This window comes from Staurois parvus, unplaced genomic scaffold (assembly GCF_062004578.1).
Source record: "Staurois parvus isolate SC_StPar_1 unplaced genomic scaffold, SC_StPar_1.0 ptg000682l, whole genome shotgun sequence".
NCBI classification, from domain to species: domain Eukaryota; kingdom Metazoa; phylum Chordata; class Amphibia; order Anura; family Ranidae; genus Staurois; species Staurois parvus.
This window is the reverse complement of record NW_028318478.1, coordinates 7430840-7454282: the sequence shown is the minus strand read 5'-3', so window position 1 is coordinate 7454282 and position 23443 is coordinate 7430840. Positions and strand designations below refer to the sequence as shown.

The 23443-nt window shown below is 41.5% G+C and overlaps 1 protein-coding gene across 2 annotated transcripts in view; it reads right to left on the bottom strand.

Annotated features, from left to right (window-relative positions):
* Nucleotides 1-23443, bottom strand: part of OTUD7A (OTU deubiquitinase 7A) — a 336988-nt gene that overhangs the window by 15426 nt on the left and 298119 nt on the right. For both annotated transcript variants that reach the window (XM_089652433.1, XM_089652435.1), the window contains 2 exons: nt 3447-3561; nt 201-285 (listed from right to left, as the gene is read on the bottom strand). In XM_089652433.1, the coding sequence (XP_089508559.1) occupies nt 201-285; nt 3447-3561 (200 nt within the window). The remainder of the gene's footprint in view (nt 1-200; nt 286-3446; nt 3562-23443) is intronic.

The following is a 23443-nucleotide window of genomic DNA, read 5'->3' as shown; positions in this document are numbered from 1 at the left end:
GCGTAGGTAGAAGGATGTCACCGTAGGCCAGACTCTCAGCCAACTGTTTCTATATTGAGAAAAAAGAATGTTGAAAATACTCATATCTGAGTATGGGTATGGAAAACTGAATTACTTGCTTTCAAATAATAAACAACATACACTTGTGGAAAGGGAAGCAAAGGAAATTGTACTGGGTTGGTAAATCAGTGGAGGTTTACCCGTGTCTCAGAGGGTATGCGTATCCAGGTTACATTCATGTAGCTGTGCAGAAGGTTCAGTTTAGCCTCCAGGGACAGAATCAAACTGTTGACGGAATAACAAAAGCACAGTAGGAAATATTAAACAAATGACAGCATACTGTAATAATAAAGAGACACATTTAACATAGTAAAAAAAATTATGTTGTTGTAATAACAGCATTTTTGATTTATGAAGATTGGATCAGAGAAAAGTGGAACTGTCACCCCCAGCAATCAGATTCTTTATATCATGTTCCCTGGGCAGAATAGAGATTGAAAATGTAAATCTGACAGATTGCTACAGTCAACTGCCTCTATTTGCTGATATTCATAAGCAAACTACAATATAGAAACACAGATATACAGTGGGGCAAAAAAGTATTTAGTCAGCCAGCAATTGTGCAAGTTCTCCCACTTAAAAAGATGAGAGAGGCCTGTAATTGGCATCATAGGTAGACCTCAACTATGAGAGACAAAATGAGAAAAAAAAATCCAGACAATCACATTGGCTGATTTGGAAAGAATTTATTTGCAAATTATGGTGGAAAATAAGTATTTGGTCACCTACAAACAAGCAAGATTTCTGGCTCTCACAGACCTGTACCTTCTTCTTTAAGAGGCTCCTCTGTCCTGCACTCATTACCTGTATCAATGGCACCTGTTTGAGGTTGTGGACAGGTGTCTTTTATACTGATAACAAGTTCAAACAGTCACACTCCAAACTCCACTATGGTGAAGACTAAAGAGCTGTCGAAGGACACCAGAAACAAAATTGTAGACCTGCACCAGGCTGGGAAGACTGAATCTGCAATAGGCAAGCAGCTTGGTGTGAACAAATCAACTGTGGGAGCAATAATTAGAAAATGGAAGACATACAAGACCACTGATAATCTCCCTCAATCTGGGGCTCCACGCAAGATCTCACCCCGTGGGGTCAAAATGATCACAAGAACGGTGAGCAAAAATCCCAGGACCACACAGGGGGGACCTAGTGAATGACCTGCAGAGAGCTGGGACCAATGTAACAAGGGCTACTATCAGTAGCACACTACGCCGCCAGGGACTCAGATCCTGCAGTGCCAGACGTGTCCCCCTGCTTAAGCCAGTACATGTCCGGGCCCATCTGAAGTTTGCTAGAGAGCATTTGGATGATCCAGAAGAGGATTGGGAGAATGTCATATGGTCAGATGAAACCAAAATAGAACTTTTTGATAGAAACACAACTCATCGTGTTTGGAGGAGAGAGAATGCTGAGTTGCATCCAAAGAACACCATACCTACTGTGAAGCATGGGGGTGGCAACATCATGCTTTGGGGCTGTTTCTCCGCAAAGGGACCAGGACGACTGATCCATGTACAGGACAGAATGAATGGGGCCATGTATTGTGAGATTTTGAGTGCAAACCTCCTTCCTTCAGCCAAAGGCATTGAAGATGAAACGTGGCTGGGTCTTCCAACATGACAATGATCCCAAACATACCACGGGGCAATGAAGGAGTGGCTTCGTAAGAAGAATTTCAAGGTCCTGGAGTGGCCTAGCCAGTCTCCAGATCTCAACCCCATAGAAAACCTTTGGAGGGAGTTGAAAGTCTGTGTTGCCCAGCGACAGCCACAAAACATCACTGTTCTAGAGGAGATCTGCATGGAGGAATGGGCCAACATACCAGCAACAGTGTGTGCCAACCTTGTGAAGACTTACAGGAAATGTTTGACCTCTGTCCTTGCCAACAAAGGATATATAACAAAGTATTGAGATGAACTTTTGATATTGACCAAATACTTATTTTCCACCATAATTTGCAAATAAATTCTTTCCAAATCAGCCAATAAGATTGTCAGGATTTTTTTTCTCATTTTGTCTCTCATAGTTGAGGTCTACCTATGATGCCAATTACAGGCCTCTCTCATCTTTTTAGGTGGGAGAACTTGCACAATTGGTGGCTGACTAAATATTTTTTTGCCCCACTGTATATGTAAAAAGAGAGTCAATATCTGGATGTATCTGAAATCGGACATGTATGTATATTGACTACCCAAATGAAAGCTCCTGATTTCCTATTAGCCCCTAAGGACTGCATTATGTAGTGTCCCTCTGTTGGCTTCTCTTTTAAATTACAGTATATTGTCTTCCATCAGGCTCCTGAAAAATCTAAACTTTATTAACTTTTATTTGTGAAGTTACATTGGATAATTAAATAAACCAGACTTTAAATTTGATCTACTGGTGCCTTAAGATTCAGATTCTGCATACTTTATTAATCCCAAAGGTAAATTATTAATACATAGTTACATTCAACAAAGACAACACAAAATCACAATAATGACCAGAAACAAAACACAAAAACAACAATAAAATTACCAATAACAAAAAATTAATACCAAATAAAACGAAATTAATACAGTACTGTAGTAAACTATATCATGCTATTAAACACTACATAGAATAAATAACACCAATTGAAAAATGACAGAAAAACAAACTACCAAAATGTAAATATTACACCACTTTCTCTATCAGTACTCTAAAAATCAATACACATAGTTATCCTAATACCAACGTAATATAAAAACTACATAAAAATCTGGATCATAAAGCAGCTTGTTGGAAAACTTCCTCGCGATCGGTACCGCTGGCTATAGCTGGCAGTGCTGATCAATGCATTCTGATGGTGGGAAAGTCTCAATGGTGTAAGAATACAATGGAACAGAGGGAGTGATTTCCCATCCACTTCAAGTGTGTAGATGGGAGGACTGAGTCATCAACTTTCGTTCAACCAGCTGGTTGAACATAAAAAACAAACTCATGCACGGTCAGCCTTAATTCCGTAAACAGTAAACTACACAGAACACTGGTGATTATACGTTTGTGGTTGGTTTCCTGCATTCACATGCAGACATTGTACAAATGCCCTTCAATCTTAACACATAATTGTCTTCATCCCCTCTGGGCCAGAAATGATTGTGGCCAATGCTGAATTAATTTGCCAGTTCAATAAGTATGTGGTTGGTTGCAGTTATCCTGTAATTAACCATATGTGCATATTTCTTTCTGTAAGCAGTGTCTGTCTAGTTCCTGCAATTCCTAATATTCTGCTTCATGCTTTAAACACATTTTATCCCTGTATGAGGTACTGATTAATATCAACATCACCAGAAGGTTAGTAAAAGGTTCTTTGTTTAAATAAATGGACACTGAATGAAGGTGAGATTTAGAGCCACAATTACCTGGCCAGTTTAATGTTGTCATTATCATCCTTTCCCCATTCCCAGTCCTTTCCAGGATCAACAGCAAAGTGCAAGGGGAGAAGCCGGTGTTCAGAGTCTGTTAATGGAATAACCGCTGCGATCAACAAGAAAAAAAAAACAATTATTTTTCAAGCAAACATGACTGAATATAATTGAAAGAATACATATTAACTGTACACGTAAGGATATGTGAAGATCTAATGCAATACAAAATGAGTAATTCGCTTGTAACTTGAATAACTGGCATCTTGCATTTTGTGGAGTCTGCCCCATGTGAAGGGATCTTACAATCATACTCCTGACAATACTATTGAAACCCCCTGAATTTCCAATGAAATACAGACTTTCTGACAGCTCCCACAGATTTATTAACCCCCACTGCACCAGAAGAGTAAGGTGGTGGGAGTGGTGGGGGGCATGGACAGAGGTGGTCAAACACGAGCAATGTTTACTTTAGGGTAGAAAGTCCTAAGCCTAGCATAACTAACCCTTGACTACAGGGAAAGGAAACTTGGATAAACAAGTTATGTCCAAGAAGACCAGCCAGTCTACAGCTGGAGGCTTACATACAACTCCAACACAACAAACACTTTACTCCTGCGCTAGGAAAGGACTCAGTAGACCCAATAGGAATGTTCTGGAATTTTCTGGAATATGCACTGCTTGCTGCCCTCAACAGACCGGGGTGGTCCGAATACACTGGATACAAATGGAGAAACAGAAAAAGGGCGCACCGACCTAGTGCATTATCGTTTAAAATAATTTATTAAAGAAACAAAAATAGGTATCATACTCACAATGGACATAATAACACAGGCATGTCAAACTGAACAAGATGTATGATCCAAACAACATCTGAGTCCATACGATGGAACCCTGGATGACCAACTGGCTAACGCATTTCGAGGACACAACCTCTTCCTCAGAGCCAACATACATCTTGTTCAGTTTGACATGCCTGTGTTATTATGTCCATTGCGAGTATGATACCTATTTTTGTTTCTTTAATAAATTATTTTAAACGATAATGCACTAGGTCAGTGCACCCTTTTTCTGTTTCTACATTTGTATCCAGACTTACATACAACCCCTAGACCTTTGACTTAAGGGAGAGGTAGTTCTAGAACAGAAATGATGTCACCAGTATTCGCATAAGGAGGCATGTATGGATGTGAGAGCCCTCTCAGCATATAAATCAAATTAAAACAGGGAAAAGAAACTCTTAAGCTAGGAAAAAAGGAAGGGTAGCAACGCTGAATCCTTTTAAAGGACAGAGAGGGGTAAACTGGAATAAAAGGACATCGGGACTAGAAGGATGAGGAGTCCATTCCGACACATTCCTATAAGCGTTTCAGGGCTAATGGTCATAGCTATTCATTTAAATGTGAATGCCACCGACTCCACTTCAACCACCATTCTGCCGCCCCGCACTATGCTACACCTTTCAGTGACCATCCCCACTCTCTGATTACAACCTGCTTTCCTCAGTGTACCCTGTGAGCCCCCTGATCCCGGCTGCTCGCCCCCCACACATGCACTGGCATGGACAGCGAGGCTGTGCAGGGAACACAGAGCTGAGCTAATTGCAGGGAGGATCAAGTGACAGGCAGGCAGTGGACAGCAGGAGGGAGGAATGGAGCATTGGATTCTCAGGACAGCGAGTGTCAAGATTAGTAAACATGTCTCTAATGTTTGTTTACCATCCCCTTAACTTACATAAATTAACAGAGCAAGTGAGCACTGATCAGGCATGTGTAACTGAAGCAACAGTGAACAATGTTTACTATCAGTTCAGTTTTTGAATCAATAGGAAGCACTTCCCGTGACTGCAAGGCTACAAAGGAGAAACAGAGAGATTGGGGACTCTGCTTAGACCCCTGATATTTCCTCAAAGCTCCCAGTACTGGTAAATATCAACACACTAAGGGCCTTTTGACACCACCATGTGAAAAATGCTAATATATATAAATTAATGCAACTCCACACACTGCAAAAAATATATGCCAGCATTGTTTTATTGCAACACGCACCAGTACAGTGCACACCCGGCATTGCTAATCAGGGGTTACCACAACACATTTTTAGTGTAAACCTCCAGATTTTTAGTGTAAGTTGTTTATTTACAGTCTTGCAAACCTTCAATTTTCACTGTTTCACAAATAGTATCCTGGAAAAAGGCTTTAAATCAATTCAGTTTTGTCTTTTAGATTTAATAGAAATTTTGTAAGTTACGTTGTGCTTGTGTGCACTGATAATGATTGTATTTTTATAAAAGAAATATCATTTTGATTAAATTTTGCATGAATATCACAGGACCTGCAAAATCAGTAGCACCATCTGTTTATTTTACTGGTTCTGTGCTTTTAGGTTTTTTTTTTCTAAATTCTTAAAGCTGTATGTGCAAAAAAATAAAAAGTTAAAAATTGCAAAATTTTAAATGGCTACCAGACCTGACGATGAACGGGTTAATAGATGATAAGAAAAAATACTTAATACTCAATATTTCTTACATGACACACTGAATTTAGTTTTCAAATAAAAATTAACAACGAATGTAAATTCCTGGTGCCCAACCTGTGCCCAGGGGACTACATGCACCTCTTTGGCACTTGAGTAGCTCTCAGAGGCCAAAGGGGGCTGTAAGGAATGCACATGTTAAAACATTAATTTGTAAAGGTACTGTAATGGCAGTGATCTCTAGCAGTCATATGTAATATATTTCTGACAGTCTCCTGTATGTCCTCAGTCCCTAACAACTCCTATAGCACATTTGCAGTCACTGACTATCTCCTAGAGAATGCTTTTGGTCTCTGACCATCCCCAGTTGCATGTCTGCAGTCTCTGACAGTTTTCTGTATCATTAAATTTATCGAATACTATGTGGGTCTCCTTGGAGATGTCAGGGGTCATATTTGAGGGCCACAAAATTATTATTATTATACAGTATTTATATAGCGCCAATAGTTCACTCAGCACTGTACATTACAGTGGGAGACAATACATGAGACAGTACAATGACAATACAGTGTGATACAGGGCCCTGCTTCCTGCAGCTTACAATCTAGGGGGGAGGGGATAGTGGTACGGGAGGAAAAGCTGTGGGGGATGAAGTGGTGGGAAGAGAGGAGGAGATCGGCAGTTAGCAGAGGGTGGGGTAGGCTTCCCTGAAGAGGTGGGTTTTTAGGGTGCGCCTAAAGGAGAGGAGAGTGGGTGATAGTCTGATGGATTGGGGTAGGGAGTTCCAGAGGATGGATGATGCCCTGGAGAAGTCCTGGAGGCGGGCATGGGAGGAGGAGACCAGGGAGCTAGAGAGAAGGAGGTCTTGTGAGGAGCGGAGAGTGCGTTTTGGGTGGTATTTGGATATTAGTTCGGAGATGTAGTCTGGGGCGATATTATGGACAGCTTTGTATGTCAGTGTTAGCATTTTGAATTGAATCCGTTGGGCAATCGGGAGCCAGTGGAGGGATTGGCAGAGAGGGGTGGTGGAAACGGAGCGGTTGGTAAGGTGGATGAGTCTAGTTGCCGTATTCAGGATCAACTGAAGCGGGGATAGCTTGCAGTGAGGGAGGCCGGCGAGGAGGGAGTTGCAGTAGTCGAGTCGTGATATGATGAGGGAGTGGATGAGTTGTTTAGTGGTTTCCGGGGTTAGGAATGGGCGTATTTTGGTGATGTTGCAGAGGTGGAGTTGGCATGAGTTCGTTAGCGATTGGACTTGGGGCTGGAAGGATAGATTGGAGTCAAGAATGACACCAAGTACTTTGGCTTGCGGGGTGGGCCTGATGGTGGCATTCAAAATCACACAAGGTGATCCTCACTGCTGTAAATGATAAAACGTTACATAATGCCACTAATGTTAAAGCTTTATTTGACAGCTATGTTCACCTTTAGTTAAAAAAAAAAAAAAAGGGAAGAGCACATGATTTCGCAGGTAAAAGAAAAAAATGTTCACTTAATTCTTTACCTTGGAGCCTGTAAAGCATTGCACCCGTATCAGAGGATCGCAAAGGCTCCTACAGCACTCTTGCCAGCTTTTTCCATCACCTGCTGTCACAGGTGGGTGAAGGGGCTACTGCGTATTAACATGTTATACCCTAAATATGGGTGAAACATGTAACATGCTACTAAAGGCAAACTTATCCTCTACTACTTAAATTAGGGATTTTAAAAAGCTAGGATTTTTCTGCAGTAATAGATTTGCTCCATTAGATGGCAGCAGAGAACAGGTTATTGCTCAGAAGGGACTCCTTATTGTCTCCATAACAAGTCCATTGCTATAGAGAATGCCTTGTGCTGACAATCACTTTGCAGCTGCTGACTCAAGTGGGGAATGCAAATTCTCTATAGTATATCCCTGGTGCAACGATAAATACTAAAATCTTCCACTGCCCTATTTTATAATTTTATAATAATTAAAGTTATGGACTTCCCAGCCCAATCATTTCCTATCAGTTAATTATTTCAAAACACATTCAGCTTTAAAATGAACATAAAACAACAATACAAAGCCATTAAAATGTATATGCTATGTTCAGATGGATGAATGCAGTGTAGCAGTTACTAAACTCTTTCAATATTGGCTACAAAAAAAGACAATTTTTTGGTTCTAGAATTACTCAAACCCTTCCCCTGCACACTATGGGGTTGATTTACTAAAGGCAGATAGACTGTGCACTTTGCAAAGTTTAGTTGCACTCTGCAAGTGCAATTGACTCCAGAGCTTAGTAAATAAGCAGAAACTCTGCTGACTTCCATCATCCAATCATGTGCAAGCAAAAAGGCAGTTTTTCTAATTTCCTTCTACGTGATTGGGTATTCTTTGCAAGTGGAGCTTTACCTCATTTACTAAGCTCTGGCGCAACTGCGCTTGCAGAGTGCAACTGCACTTTCCAAAGGGCACAGTCTATTTGTTTTTAGTAAACCAACCCCTAAGTCTTCAGTCACACTGAATCTGACTTTGAAATCGTGCAACTTCACTTGAATTCGAATGATTTCAAAGTCAGATGTCAGTCCGACTTCAGATGCAACTTCGAAGACATCTGTGCTACTTCATGCACAGATGCCTATGCAAGTCGCACTTGAAGTTGCAAAAAGTAATGCATGAAGTTCTTTCCAAATAGGTGAGACTCCGACGGAGTTGGAATCGCGCGATAATAGGGTGTGACTTGTCATGTGATTTGAAACTATCAAAGTACATGACAAGTCGCAGCGGTGTAACCGGTAAGATCTGTCTCCAAGATTAATGGCCCTGTGTACAGCCAGCAGTCTATGGGCTAGGCTCTTGTTTGGCGATTTAAGCCCATTTGCAGTGCTTTGACCCTTTACTTTTCTCCACTATAGAATAAAAGCCCCCTTAGAGGTAGATTATCCAGCTATCCCTCCAACCTCCAGAGGTATGGCTTGTTATTCTGTAGAGGGGTTTCCAAACTTTCTAAACAAAGGGCCAGTTTAATTTCCTTCAGACTTTAGGGGGCTGGACTGTGGCCAGTGGGAGTAAAAAATATCCTGGTATCATTGAGAGTAAACAAAGCCCTATCTTTGATATTAGGGGGATGAATAGTATCCTGTTATTGGTGTCAGTGGGAGAAATGCTGCCCCATTGTCAGTGTCAGTATGCCCCACTGCTGTAGTTAGTGGGTGGAATAATGGCCAAGGGCTAGATAAAAGCAAGCAAAGAGCTGCATCTGGTCCCCGGGCTGTAGTTTGGAGTCCACTGCTTTAGAGGGTCTAGAATGACCAAATTCTTGTCAAGATGCTTGAAATGTTAAGCATCAGTTATTGGGTCCTTGATAGCAACACTCAGAAATTAAATCTGTCCAATGAATGAGTCACCCCACAAATGTAGCAAAATGGGCTTTATTATATATGTATATATCTTTTATATTTAGGTTTGGATAGAAAAGATAAGGGTTAGACTCTCGGTCAAGTTTGTATTGCTGTCTACATTCCCATTGGTGAGATTCACCCTTTATTTGTACTAGTAAGCATTGTCAACAAGTAGGAAAGTGAGGGGAAAACAAACATTTTAAAGTTGCCTCAAAAACAAAAAGGTCATGGGAAATCTTCCACAACTGCCCCCAGAATTACCCTCATATTGGGACATTTCCTTAACTTCCGGTTTCACCTCTGGGGCAGGAAGTGAAAGGAACTTTCCCCAATGGGATACAGACCGCAAAAATATAATCTGGCAGGGGTTTACCAAGAATTTTGGCTATACATACGCTTTTCCAAGCCATATAGTAGACTTATCAAGGCTCAATAAACATTAAAGTGTTCCAAAGCCTGAGAATTTTTTTTACCTTAATGCATTCTCGGCAATAAGTTAAAAAACCTTCAGTGTGCTGCTCTTCCCAGCCCCCCTTAAACTTACCTGAGCCTGATCTCAATCCAGCGCTGTGCACAAGAGCAGCAGCTTTCTTGGCTCTCCCTCAGCTCACTGGACAGAGACAGCAGTGGGAGCCATTGGCTACTGCCAATCACAGCCAGTGAGGAGGGAGCGGGGCCAAGCCATGCTCTTTGTGTCAATGAACACACAAAGTAGGGCTCGGGAGAGAGCACACACGAGTGCCCCATAGCAAGCGGCTTTTTTGGGGGTACTTGACGGGGGAAGGAGTCAGGAGTTCCAGTAGGCAACCCGAGAAGAGGAGGACTGGGGCTGCTCTGTGCAAAACCATTACATAGAGCAGGTAAGTATGGCATGTTTGTTATTTTAAAAAAAGTCAAATCTGAAGCTTTACAGTCACTTTAATATCAAGAAAACAGTGTGTGTATAGGTGTGCATGTATAAGTAAAAAAGACTCTCAGGAGTGTGGAGGAGCTATATGAGAAGGCCCAGGCTCTTGTACGGCTGGAAAAATCATACTCAGAATATCACTTCTGCTCAGTCCCACATGTATATTTCTGGCCTTCTAACCACCATAAGGCCTTGTGCCAACCCTCTCCCTTTCCTAAGCTATCCTATCCTTTGTATCAACAAATTACATTTCGGGGCTTTACTTTAAAAAGTAGCAGTATCGTCTTACTGAATTGATACCACTGCTCCAGAAAAATAAAAAAAAAGCTTAATTTAATACAAATCAATGCGCTTTCCAAATGTGGTTAGCATGCTTTGCTAGCTTAAGGTCTTCCATTAAAATGAATGGGGGGGAGCCAGGAGACGTTACCAGACATGTGGCCTGTCAAAGTCATGTAACCAACCTCACCTCCAACTTTATTGAACTCCATGGCAGACTGCAGGCTCCTACATTTTCTTAATGGTCCATAAAATGCAGGAGGTGTTGTGGACCCTGCAGTGTGTAGAAGGACAAAAAGCAATATCCATTCCCTGTTATACATTTTTCACATAGACAAGTGGAGAAGTCCACACATAGCACGCCGAGGAAGTGGATAGAGAGGCTGGAAGAGACCATTTGTCCAATCTGTGTCAGCAAACTCTCATCCTACTCTGAACCAAAGTTAGTGAAGCGTAAGTACATGGCACACTGTTCCACCAAAAATGCACAACCTGTAAAAAAACAGTAACACCTGAGGACCTATCTGAACTACACTAATGGCAATCTGCAACTGTCACTACATACAGAGATGCATTACTGACAGTCAGCATCATGATATGTGGTGTAGCACCCTATTAAGCTCTGGTTGTTAAAATGTAGTTCTTGGCCTCCCGGTAGGCAAGGAAAGCACTAATGAATTAGGTCTGCCCAGGGTTCTGTTGGTATGGGCTCATAGTGGGACAGTGTGTGGGAGAATGATGACCCCAGCCTGCATGGTAATACCTACCCAGCCAACCCTGGTCAATATGGCAGGTGACCAGTAGGGGGCTGTGGGTGGTACAATGGGCTAGGGTCCAGGGCAGTGGTCTCTTGTTCCTAGGGGAATAAGACCCAGCCTGAGGGCTATGGTATCCCTGAAAAATCTGCCTAGATCTGAAAGGACCTTTTTGGGGGTCCCAGCTATGGTTTGGCTGGGGGACCTCTGTTCTGCTCTCCCGGAGCATTTAGAGAAAGTCTCCCATAGATCCAGGATATAGACAACTGGAGTACAGAAGTTGACGGAATTTGCAAGTGGCTGCACAGGAATCGGCAAACAGTGAATACCGACCCTCTGGACCTAAAGACTTTCTTGGGCTTTTCTGGGAGATCAGCAGTCACTACTTGTATGCTCAGGACTGTATTCCTGTTGGGGAGTCCCTGTTTGGTACCGTTCATCTATAAGATTTAAAGGGGATGTTTTCACTCTGAAATCTTGGTGCAGAGTTATTGTCCTTATTTTCAAGTTCACAGTTATTGGGGTATCCCTTGGCTCACCCTCAATCTATCCCTTTTCTCTAACAAAATAAAAAACACCAAAAAAGACATGCAGAGACGGTTCTGTGGCTTAGATGATTGGGAAATTCCAGGTGCCTGGCTGCCATGTGCCTATCAGGAAATGGAACACAGGATCAAACAGCCAGACTGATCCATGCACCCCCAACTATCTTGGTTATCCATAAATCTAACTCTGCTTCCAATAAGAGACTATCCTTAAACAAAGAACAGTGTATAGCTACAGTAAGTTTATCCATGGCCATGTATTGAAAGTTCACAGTTATTGGGGTATCCCTCGGCTCACGTTCACCCTATTCCTTTTCATCTCACAAAAAAGAAAGAAACACCAAAAAAGACATGCAGAGCCGGTTCTGTGGCTCAGGTGATTGGAAATTTCATGTGCCTGGCTGCCATGTGCTTATCAGGGAATGGAACTCAGGATCAAACAGCCAGACCGATCCCTGCACCCCAAACTATCTTGGTTATCCATAGATCTAACTCTGCTTCCAATAAGAGACTATCCTTAAACAAAGAACAGTGTATAGCTACAGTAAGTTTATCCATGGCCATGTATTCAAAGCAATTCAGTATAACGTATGGGTACTTTTCTATATGCAGCAGTAACCCATGGGGCACCTATTTATACATTTCTTTTTGGAATGTCACTGTGTGGCATCTCAGATGGGTGTATTTCAGCAAAGGATTACATTTTGTCAAGCAGAATGGCTCTTCTTTGTAGATCATATTTCAGAATTTGTACCTTATATGGATTATATTTTCATACTGCTGAACTCATTCATATAGTTTCCTAACTAGAATACATCTAAGATTATAACCAAAATATAGTTGTAAGCATCCATTAACATACTCGGACAATATCTTCATCCAGGTCAGGGAGTTTTAGAAAATTGTGATGCATTATTGGTTTTATTTGAAGGATCTCAATGGGATATGTGTCTGAAAAGGACAGCTTGAAATCAATGCGGTGAACTATTCTAGCTGAAAGCTCATGTAGGCGGGCTATCTGACAGGTGCCAATTAGAATTTACTTCTCTCCTTGAATGCAAGAACTGAAAAGAATATTGCTCCATCACGTAATTTTTTTCGGTGGGCTAGACATTGAGCACAATACTTAGTAAAGGTCTACAGGAAACAGAAAATAACTCATTAACTTTGATATAGAAACAAGAAAGAACACCTGTTATGTATTTGATTTACAAATGATTCTTTAAGTTTTATAATATAAATATATCACAATATCCACATAGGGTGGCTGCTTAGGACAGCTGGGTAAGGGGAATGTTAGTCTTTCAGCATCAAGAAGGCACTCAATGTCTGTCAGCATCAGGCTTATGGTGTTGGATAGAGGCCTTTCTTTGGGTCAACAGGCACTTGGTCTATTTGCTGTGAGGGCACTAACCTATATTCTTGATGGGTCAGGCTAATATTCTTCAAGGATGGGAATGCTTTAAAGAAGATTTAACCTGCCCTTGAAAAATTATTTTTGAATTTTAAACTTATTAACCACCTGCTGCCAAACCTATTCTGACATTTCTCTCCTACAAGTAAAAATCATAATTTTTTTGCTAGAAAATTACTTATAACCCCAAAACAATATATATGAGGCCATAGAGAATAAAACGGTGAGTGTTGCAATTTTTGGGTATTTGCACAGCGGTCTTTTAAGCACAAATGTTTTGGAAAAAACACACAATGAATTCTATTGCACACAAACAGAATTTAATATCCATTTTTTTTTTGTAAAATATAAAAGATGATGTTACACTGAGTTAATAGCTACCTTACATGTCATGATTTAAAACTGTGTATGCCTGTGGAATGGCGGCAAAATATGGTGCCCAAAAATATCTATAGATGACGCTTTAAATGCCTTTACAGGTTACCAGTTTAGAGTTACACAGGAGATCTGGTGCTGAAATTATTTCTCTCGCTCTGACGTTCACCATGAATACACACATGCGTGGTGCAATCGCTGTCGCGCGCTATGTATTTATTTATAATATTTAAATGTTTATTTTTTTTATCACGTTTATTGCTGTCACAAGGAATGTAAACATCCTTTGTGACAACAATCAGCAGTGACAGGTCCTCTTTACTGAGACATCTGGGGGTCTATCAGACCTCAGATGTCTCCTTTGCCCGTAACAGCATCAGATCAGACCAAGATTGGTCTGATGCAATTCTCGTACAAGCTAGTAATAGCTTGAAAACAAAAGACCAGGACAGCAAGTGACAATACTGTCCGTTTCTGGTTCCAAATACCACAGAGGTGACCGGAGACGATCTGATCTCCGAAAACCTCTATGGTAAGCCACCGCAGCCGGCTGCAGTGCTGGCTCTCCATTTGCATGGGAGAGCCTGGAGAGGCACTGACGGGCAGCGGGAGGGGGGTGACCCCTCCCGCCGCCTGTAAAAGCAATACTGCAGTTAATTAGCCACTAGGATGGCTTGTACTTTCAAGAGAATCACCAGCTGAAAAACAAGGGGATGATGCCTGTAGCTGCAAGAATCATCCTGGTAGAAACACTTCTACCAGAGGATGTACGGGAACATCCTATGGGAAGGAAGCAGTTAATAAATATCTGTAAATAAGGGCCTGTGTTGACAGGCTTTGGGCTTGTGTTGATGACATTAGCTTGATATTAGTTTCAGATGCTTCTAATATCATTCAGAATTTATTGGGACATGCATTTGACATGCAGTTGACCTGCGTCAACCATTGGAATGCAAAACCCATTTGAAGAGAACAATTACACATCAACAAAGTCCGTAAAGGTGTTTCCTGTGGCAGCCAATCAGGTTTCATCTGACACTGTTGCCATGTAGATCAGCAAAAGAAAGCATGCATAATACTATGGGCAATACCCATGCATTTCCTCCTTAATATAATTATATATCATAAAATCCACCAAAGAGCCCAGAGGGTAAACAGGCATCCAATCACGTATAAAACAACTAGGATAGCATTACTTTATGTGTGAGAAAACAAGTTATTAAAACAAAAGTAGTTAAAAAAAATGTGGATTATTTATGAGCCAATCACCCACAATATCTACTTTTGGAATGCATCACTCTATATAATTAATATATAATAACATAATGTATACAGTCATTCTAGAACATTCTGTACAGCATCTGTAGAATATAACATTCATTGATCCAAGTGTCATTTAGGCAGTGAGTGCCTACTTCTACAGTGAGGTATAACTGGAATATGATTATTGTTAGTAATATTTTCCAATCAATATAACCGTTCAATAAATGTTTTGACTTGCACATAGTTTACGGGAATGAATACATTTCAAACTATCACTACAAAAAATCAAAGAGAGAGTAATAAACAGAAACCTGCTGATGAATAAATCTGAATCCATGTAACCATAAAAATCTGGAAATTGCTGAAACTCAGAATTCAATGTTTTAGTGTATTTTGTAAGCTGCTTAAAACATGGTTCTATGTATATAAAGAAGGGGTAGTATACCAGAGGATCAATGTACATAATAAGAGACACACACACACATAGTATATACTGTGTATATAGTGACATTTGGGGGAGTTCATGGTAGCCTAGAACTATTTTTCAGGGCTTGATGGCACACTTTTATTTAAAACAAAAGTAAAAGTTCATCAAAACCAACTGTTGCCCTCACAGGGGTTTCCAACTCCACTTTCAAACAACATAAAAGTTACCCACACAGGGATGTTTAGCCTTTCTCTGTCAATGATGTAGAATACACAGGGGCTTCCTTCAGCCACCTGCCACACTTTGGCAGTGACACTGTTTGGGCCCCAAATTCAGACAGACATTTTGACTGGTCCCTCAGACCAATTTAAAATACCACTGTGTTCACATGCAACCTATGCACCTGTAGTGCCTATGAAATGTGCTGGCCCTTTGTTTCTTGGGGGATTTTTACAATAAAACATTGCTGCCCATATGCCAGAAGCATGGGGAATGACATTGATGTAATTTTCTAGGCTAAGGAAAACCTACAGAGTCACAAGACATTACAACTGCTTAAATTAGATAAGAGTTGTTTGTCCAGTAAAGTGACTAGGAGTGACTCTGTTACCTCGAGGAACCTTTTTGGTGTTTTTGAGTAAACGCATCCTGGAATGGGAAAGGCGCCGCCCATTTTGGGAGTGTGGCCAGAAGCAATGAACCAGGATATTTAGGAGAGACCCTAACATGATGAGATCAGAAGCCCTCCCGTGCGAAAGGGGACGCTCTGACGCTGGGACTTTTGCCAAGGCTGCATGGACTCATTGGTCTCGATCGTGTCCTAGGCTTCATCATGGTCTCCTGTGCACTATGATTTTGATGAGGTCTTTTCCTTCCCTTCTTCCCGCAGCTTTGGTAATGTATTAATTCTATGCTGTGATGCTGTCAAAAGATGTTTTTATTTCATACTGTGAAACTCACATTATATTAGTGTGTGTTATTATGCAGATTGTGATGACCATAAGATTTATCCTCCTGTGTGTTGTGTGATAATAAAAGTGGAGATTTTGACAGTGCAAGAATACTGCAGTTGGAATCTGTTATCTCTTGGGGTGCTGAGTGAATGCTGCATGATGTGCCAGGGCAGCTTTATACTTGGTAGTGTGTCTCTTACATGCTTAGAAACAACGGTATAAGGCTGGTTGATCGTACCTGTGTATTGTGTGTGACTTGCTTTTGTTTTTTGTGTCCAGCCTTATATTACATTTGGCGTAGTTGGCATTTTTTTAAGATAGTAACATTTTGTGCTATTAAAGTCCCAAAATGTGATAATGCTATAATGTGAATGTAAATATATATATTGTTTTCATACAGTACGCAGTCTGAAAGTCTAGGAGGGGTTAAGATAATTTGTGTATACGTAACACTGGAGTCTGGGGTTCTGGAGTCTGCCAAAGGTGTGGTTACTTTAAATTTCGTTTTTTGAAAGTTGAAGCGAAGGATGTGTCTCAGAGTGGGAAAATGTTTAAATGTGTGTATATATTGTATAGAAGTGTGTAGTATTGATAAGTTGAAGTTTTATTATTGTTTTTAAGTTCTCAGATAAGATGTTTAAGAAAAAGGCTTGCAAGTGTGCTTTCTGTGTGCCAATTCCTAACATACCAGGATGGTAAAATACACCATACTGGGATTTGGCTAGGGAGCGGGCACATACAACGGGGTTTAGTGACATACCTGAGATCCCAATAGACATCAAAGAGCCTGCTATGCTCCTGCAAGCTAAGGCTGTCCAGTCATCTAAAAAAAATCCCGGGAGATAAAGGGCGGCTTTTGCTCATGGCTTATCGGCACCAGCATGCCAACTGCAGTCAGCTAGAGGAGCAAGTGACAAAGTATCAAAATGCTGCCGAGATGTTTGCCGTTCTTGCAGCACGATCTCGGCATCCTCAAAGGTCTTTTAAGATGGACTTCAAGAGAATTAGAGCTTTCTTAGCTGATGTACCCAAGGACTAGGAGCCCCCATTAACATGGCTCGATGACAGCATTATAAAATGACATACCAAACCAGTCTGAGGACTGGACTGCACGCCCTGTTCAGTGCCGTAAAGCTGTTTGTAATGATGATTTTGTCATTATTAGACATAAGAACGTGACTGAGGATTACAGTCACCAGGAATTACAACACATGATTGAAACTTTTAAACAGAGACCAGGGGAGCCCCTGGATGCCTGGGCTGTCCGTTTAAATGAGGGAGGGGCAACTGGTGTCCTGTTAGACAGACATGACTCCAATAAATTTGCTTCAATTACTACAGAACCAGTAGTGCAGCGGGCAATTAGAGAGGGTCCTGAACAGGCAGATCAGGTAGAAAGCCTTTTAAGCATAGTATAGAGGGATCTTCGTCACCGCTTCCCTACACAAATTGACTGGCCTGTTAATGATGAGCCCTGGCATGGCTTATCTGATGGCATAAGGTGGATGAAATATGAGACTGCTAGACTAGCTATAGAAGTTGGCCGGTTGACAGATTTAATGATATGCCCATTAACCCCTCAAGTACAGAAGTCGGTGATTAAATATGCCCCTGAAAGCTAGACAAAAGATACTAGATTTCAAAGAGCCTCAAAATAAAACTGAAGCACAAAGGTACATTGGGCTCTTTGGATTTTGGAGAAAACACATCCCTCATTTGGGCCATGTTTTAGCGCCCCTATATCAGGTTACCCATAAAAAGAAGAAATTTGATTGGGATAGGGAACAACAGTTGGCTTTTGAAACATCCAAACAGATAGTCCAGCAAGCCCTGGACTTATGGCCCTTACGCCCCGGGGATGTAGAATTGCAAGTGTCAGTGCAGGATAAGCGGGCTAGCTAGACCTTATGGCAGAAACAGGACAGGAAGCAGGCCCCTTTGGGATTTTGGACCCATAAATTGCCAGAGGCAGGAGAAAGATATACTGCATTTGAGAAACAGTTGCTAGCTTGCTATTGGGCACTGATAGACACAGAACCGATGACATTGAATCATGCTGTGATTTTGAGGCCAGAAATCCTAATTATGCAGTGGGTAATGAGTTCCCCAAAGTCTCACAAGATTGGCCATGCCCAAGAGGCCAGTGTCATTAAATGGAAATGGTACATACAAAATAGAGCTAAAGTAGGACCTGCATGTGTCTCTACTCTTCATGAACAGGTAGCACGTGAGGCCCTAGCAACCCCTTTAGATAATCCACATCAGCAAGTGGAATCACCTGTGAAATGGGGTAAGCCTTTCAGTGAACTCACACCTGAGGAGCAGCAACATGCTTGGTTCACTGATGGCTCTGCTAAACATAAAGGAGCAGTGGGCCTATGGGCCTGTTAAACAATTATTGCAGAAAGAAAGAAAAGGTAAGAGCAGCCAATATGCAGAATTGTATGTAGTGTATTTAGCCCTTGCCAAAGAAATGCCTGGTCAATGTCACTTGTATACAGACTCATGGTCAGTGGCTAATGGCCTGGCCATATGGATGCCCATGTGGGTTGCCAAGAATTTTATGATTCACTCTAAAGAAATGTGGGGAAAGGAATTGTGGCAGCAGATTTGGGACTTAGCATCCCTGGATACCATCACGTAGATGCCCATCATGTAGATGCCCATTGTGGGACTGACCCATTAGAATATCTGTTTAATTCTATAGCTGACCAAAGGGCCAAAGTGGCTGAAGTGGCCGTCCCCCCGGACATGGATGCGGTGGAAGGACTGGCGGCTTGGGCCCATGAGAAAGGCGCACACCTGGGAGAAAAAGCCACTTACAGGTGGGCGCAACAAAGAGGGCTGGGACTCACCATTGATGTAATTAAAAATGTGATCGCTAAATGCAGCCATGCACCTACTATGGATAAATCTGATGGTGATCCTGTTGTCCAGGAAGCAGTAGATGCAGGGACATTAGATGGGACAATGGACACTACTCTAGAGGGTCAAGCAACATACACATTTGAAGTAAAAGAAAATTAAGGATTGTATTTTTGTATTTTTTGGTTAATAGAACCATGGGTGGTAGAGGTGTTAATCCAGTGGAGCAGGTACTGTGGGCCTATGTTTCCACCAAGGAACCCCAGCCAATGGGAAGCACACAACTCATTGATTCAATGTCAATGCAGGCTGTGTACATGACTGAGGACCACTGCAAAAACAAGTACCTAGGCAGGCAGACTGCTTCTACAAACATTTGTGAAAGAATGGGTCACTCTCAGGAGCTCAGTGAATTCAAGAGTAATACCATGGTAGGTTGCCACCTGCGCTTAAATAAGTCTATTCGTGAAATTTCCTTCCTACTAAATATTCCACAATCAACTGTTATTGGTATTATAACAAAGTGGAAGCAACTGGGAACAACAGCGACTCAGCCACAAAGTGATAGGCCACGTAAAATGACAGAGCGGGGTCAGAGCATGTAGTCACCAACTGCCTGCAGAGTCAATAGCTAAAGACCTCCAAACTTTTTCTGGCCTTCAGATTAGCACAACAGTGCATAGAGAGCTTCAAGGAATGATGGAATGGGTTTCCATGGCTGAGCAGCTGCATCCAAGCCTTACATTACAAAGTGCAAAGCAAAGCAACGGATGCAATGGTGTAAAGCACACTGCCACTAGACTCTAGAGCAGTGGAGATGTGTTCTCTAGAGTGACAAATCACGCTTCTCTGTCTGGCAATCTGAAGGACGTGTCTGGGTTTGGCGGTTGCCAGGAGGACAATACTTGCCTGACTGCACTGTGCCAAGTGTAAAGTTTGATGGAGGGGGGATTATGGTGTGGGGTTATTTTTCAGGGGTTGGGCAGGGCCTTTTAGTTCCAGTGAAGGGAACTTTTAAGGCGTCAGCATAACACTACATTTTGGACAATTTCATGCTCCCAACTTTGTGGGAACAGTTTGGGGATTGCCCCTTCCTGTTCCAACATGACTGCTCACCAGTGTACAAAGCAAGGTCTATAAAGACATGGATGAGCAAGTTTGGGATGGAGGAACCTGACTGGCCTGCACAGTCCTGACCTCAACCAGATAGAACACCTTTAGGATGAACTAGAGTGGAGACTGCGAGCCAGGTTTTCTCATCCAACATCAGTGCCTGACCTCACAAATTCGCTTCTGAAAGAATGATCAAACATTCTGATAGACACACTCCTAAACCTTGCAGACAGTCTTCCCAGAAGAGTTGGAGCTGTTATAGTTGCAAAGGGTGGAACAACTCAATATTGAACCCTACAGACTTAGACTGGAATGCCATTAAAGTTCATGTGCATATAAAGGCAGGTGTCCCGATACTTTTGGCAATATAGTGTATCTGGTAGAGACTGCTGATTAAAACTGTACACCAGCATGTCCACATTTACATTTTCATTTACTTAACGCTATGAAAATACAGCAAGAGAAAAGAAAGAGCTCCTGCAGACCCCATAGTGGGCTGGGAAAGAGGGATAATTTAGGTGATTCAGCCAATTAGTATTGTGCGCACTGAACCTTTAATGGGATTTATAAATATGGGTCAATTCATTTTTCCCATTTGGCTGGTTAGTTTCCTGCTCAGAAGCTGTATAACCACATTTTTTGGAAAGAGCATTGTGTTTATAATATAGAGTATATATGTTTTTGAAGTTGGGTGTATTAAGAGCATGTCTCACCATATATCTCTGCTTCTGTAGGCCATACTTCTACACTTCCCATCTGATAAACAGGACTTTTGCCAGGGGTTCGAGAATTCCTGCCAGTACTTCCAATGCTGCTTTCAGAATCCCTGCCAGAATTTCTAGTATCCCTGACATTACTTCCTATGGCTCTTGCAAAATCTCTGCCAGTGCTTCTAAAATTGCTTGCAGAATCCTCGCCAGGACTTCCAGTATCCCTGCCAGGACTTCCAATGGCCCTCACAGAATCTCTGCAAGCGTTTCCAATGCTGATCGCAAAATTCCTGCCAGGCTTTCCAGTATCATTGCCAGTACTTCCAAAGGTACTCACACAATCCTTGTAAGGGCTTCCAGTGCTCCCTGAAACTATGTTTTGTGTGTCCTCTGAACCAGAGGGTTATATAGACAACAGGCCTGGAATTGGCTGGTGCTGTGTCTTCTTGCCAGATACCCCGTATGTGTAAAAGAGCTATGTTATACTTCTGATTGCCAGTTTCATTGCTCACCTGGACTGACCTGGTACTCTTGTCTGCCACCTGTCTCTATCCCAGTCTGGGCCTGAGTTCTCTCCTGATTGCCACCTGCCTCAACCCCTGCCTGACCCTCACTATTCTCTCACAAATCACCTTGTGTACATGCTTAACATTGTAAACTTTCTTGACCCCGCTCATCCCTTGGTGGAACAATCCTGGGGGAACCAAATCAGTTTCCAGCACGCAGCCATATCCATCCTCACCGCCAGGAGCTTTAATGAAAACCAGCTGGTGCTTAAACTCTGTATCTCGGGTGATTGCCTATTACTTGGTTGTAGTTGTAACAGGGTTAAATTTGAGAAAAACATAGTTTTTCATAACTAAAAACGTTATGTTTCCTACAAAAAGCAAACAAGTCCACATCTATCACACAAATAAGGTAATTAAAACACACAAAAAAAAATACATTGCCTTCCCATTGTAGCTTAATGCACTACCATCAGTTCAACTTCCCATTAAACCATTTGGTTGATTTACTAAAGGTAAATACTCTGTTCACTTGGCTATTGAAGTTACGCTGCATGAGAATTTTCCCCAGAGCTTAGTAAATGCGATGATACTTCACATTGCAAAGAAACCCAATATTGTACAAGTAATAAAAAACTTCATTTTTACTTGCACATGATTGGATGATGGAAGCCAGCAGAGCCTCACCTTATTCACTAAGATCTGGAGGAAATTCCTTTGAAGAGTGCAACCGATCTTGCAAAGTGAACAGCCTATTTGCCTTTAGTAACTCAACCCCTCTGTTTTAAGCTGTTCAAGCACAAAAAACACCCAAAACGATTGCTAATAGTAGTTTTCCTGGTAGAGTTGAAGAATTTTTTTACCTACCAGCAATCAAGTACAGTAACAAAGTCTGACGGACAGCCAACAGGAATCTACCACATACAATGATTGACATAGTGATCAGGTAAAATTATTCCCATACCTGTTATTTTTTCTACAGTGTATCTCTAAGAAAATAGTGCTTTCTTCATGGCATAACCGTTTAACTCAACTGCAGTGATTTTGCCACAAATTGGGGCATATAACTGACAAAATCAAGAACAAAGAACCTTGAAAACCTTTTGAAACATTAATAAATATGACAACTGATAACTTATTTACAAGTTCTACAGAACTAAGCATCTCTCTTCAAAGCACATCAAGATTATGTTACCAAACTATAAAATAAGCACTAAACACACAAATTTTCAAATCATGACATATCATCAACACTTAAAAGAAAACGACTGTTTCTATGGATCTATTATTTCCCAATGTTGCTTCTATATCTCCGAAACAAGTATTGCTGCAAGGCACTGGAGTTAAGGCAGCTTTATACAGAGAAGTAAATATTTTAGGTCAACATCTCTCGTTTCACAAAAAAATGAAATTATGAGTTCTGGCAGTACAATTAGTAAAACTTTTGGCCTAATGCAGAGGTTTCCAAACTTTCTAAACAAAGGGCCAGTTTACTGTCCTTCAAAATTTAGGGGGGAAAGTCTGTGGCCAGTGAATGTAGAAAATGGACCAATGTCAATGGGAGAAAATAATGCCTTGGGCTTGGTGGTCAGTGGGAGTAATTTACAATTACCACATCTGTGGTCAGTAGAAGGAGGAATAGTGCCCCATCAATGAAGTCAGTGTAATGAATAGTGCCCCATCATTGCAGTCAGTAGAAAGAATAGTGCAACCACATTGGTGTCAGTGGGAGGAATAGTCCCCCATCATTGGTGTCAATGGGAAAATAGTGCCCCATCATTGGGGTCAGTGAGAGGAACAGTACCTCATTGTTGGTTTCAGTGGGAGGAAAGTATCTGTGGTCAGTAGAAGGAGGAATAGTGCCTAATCATTGGAGTCAGTGAGAGGAATAATATCCTATCTTTGGTGTGAGTTTGATGAATAGTGTTATATCTATTATATCACTGGGAGGAATTACACCCCATTTTAGGTGTCAGTGGAAGTAATAGTTCCTCATCATTGGTGTAAGTGGGAGGAATAGTGTTCCATCCTTAGTGTTAGT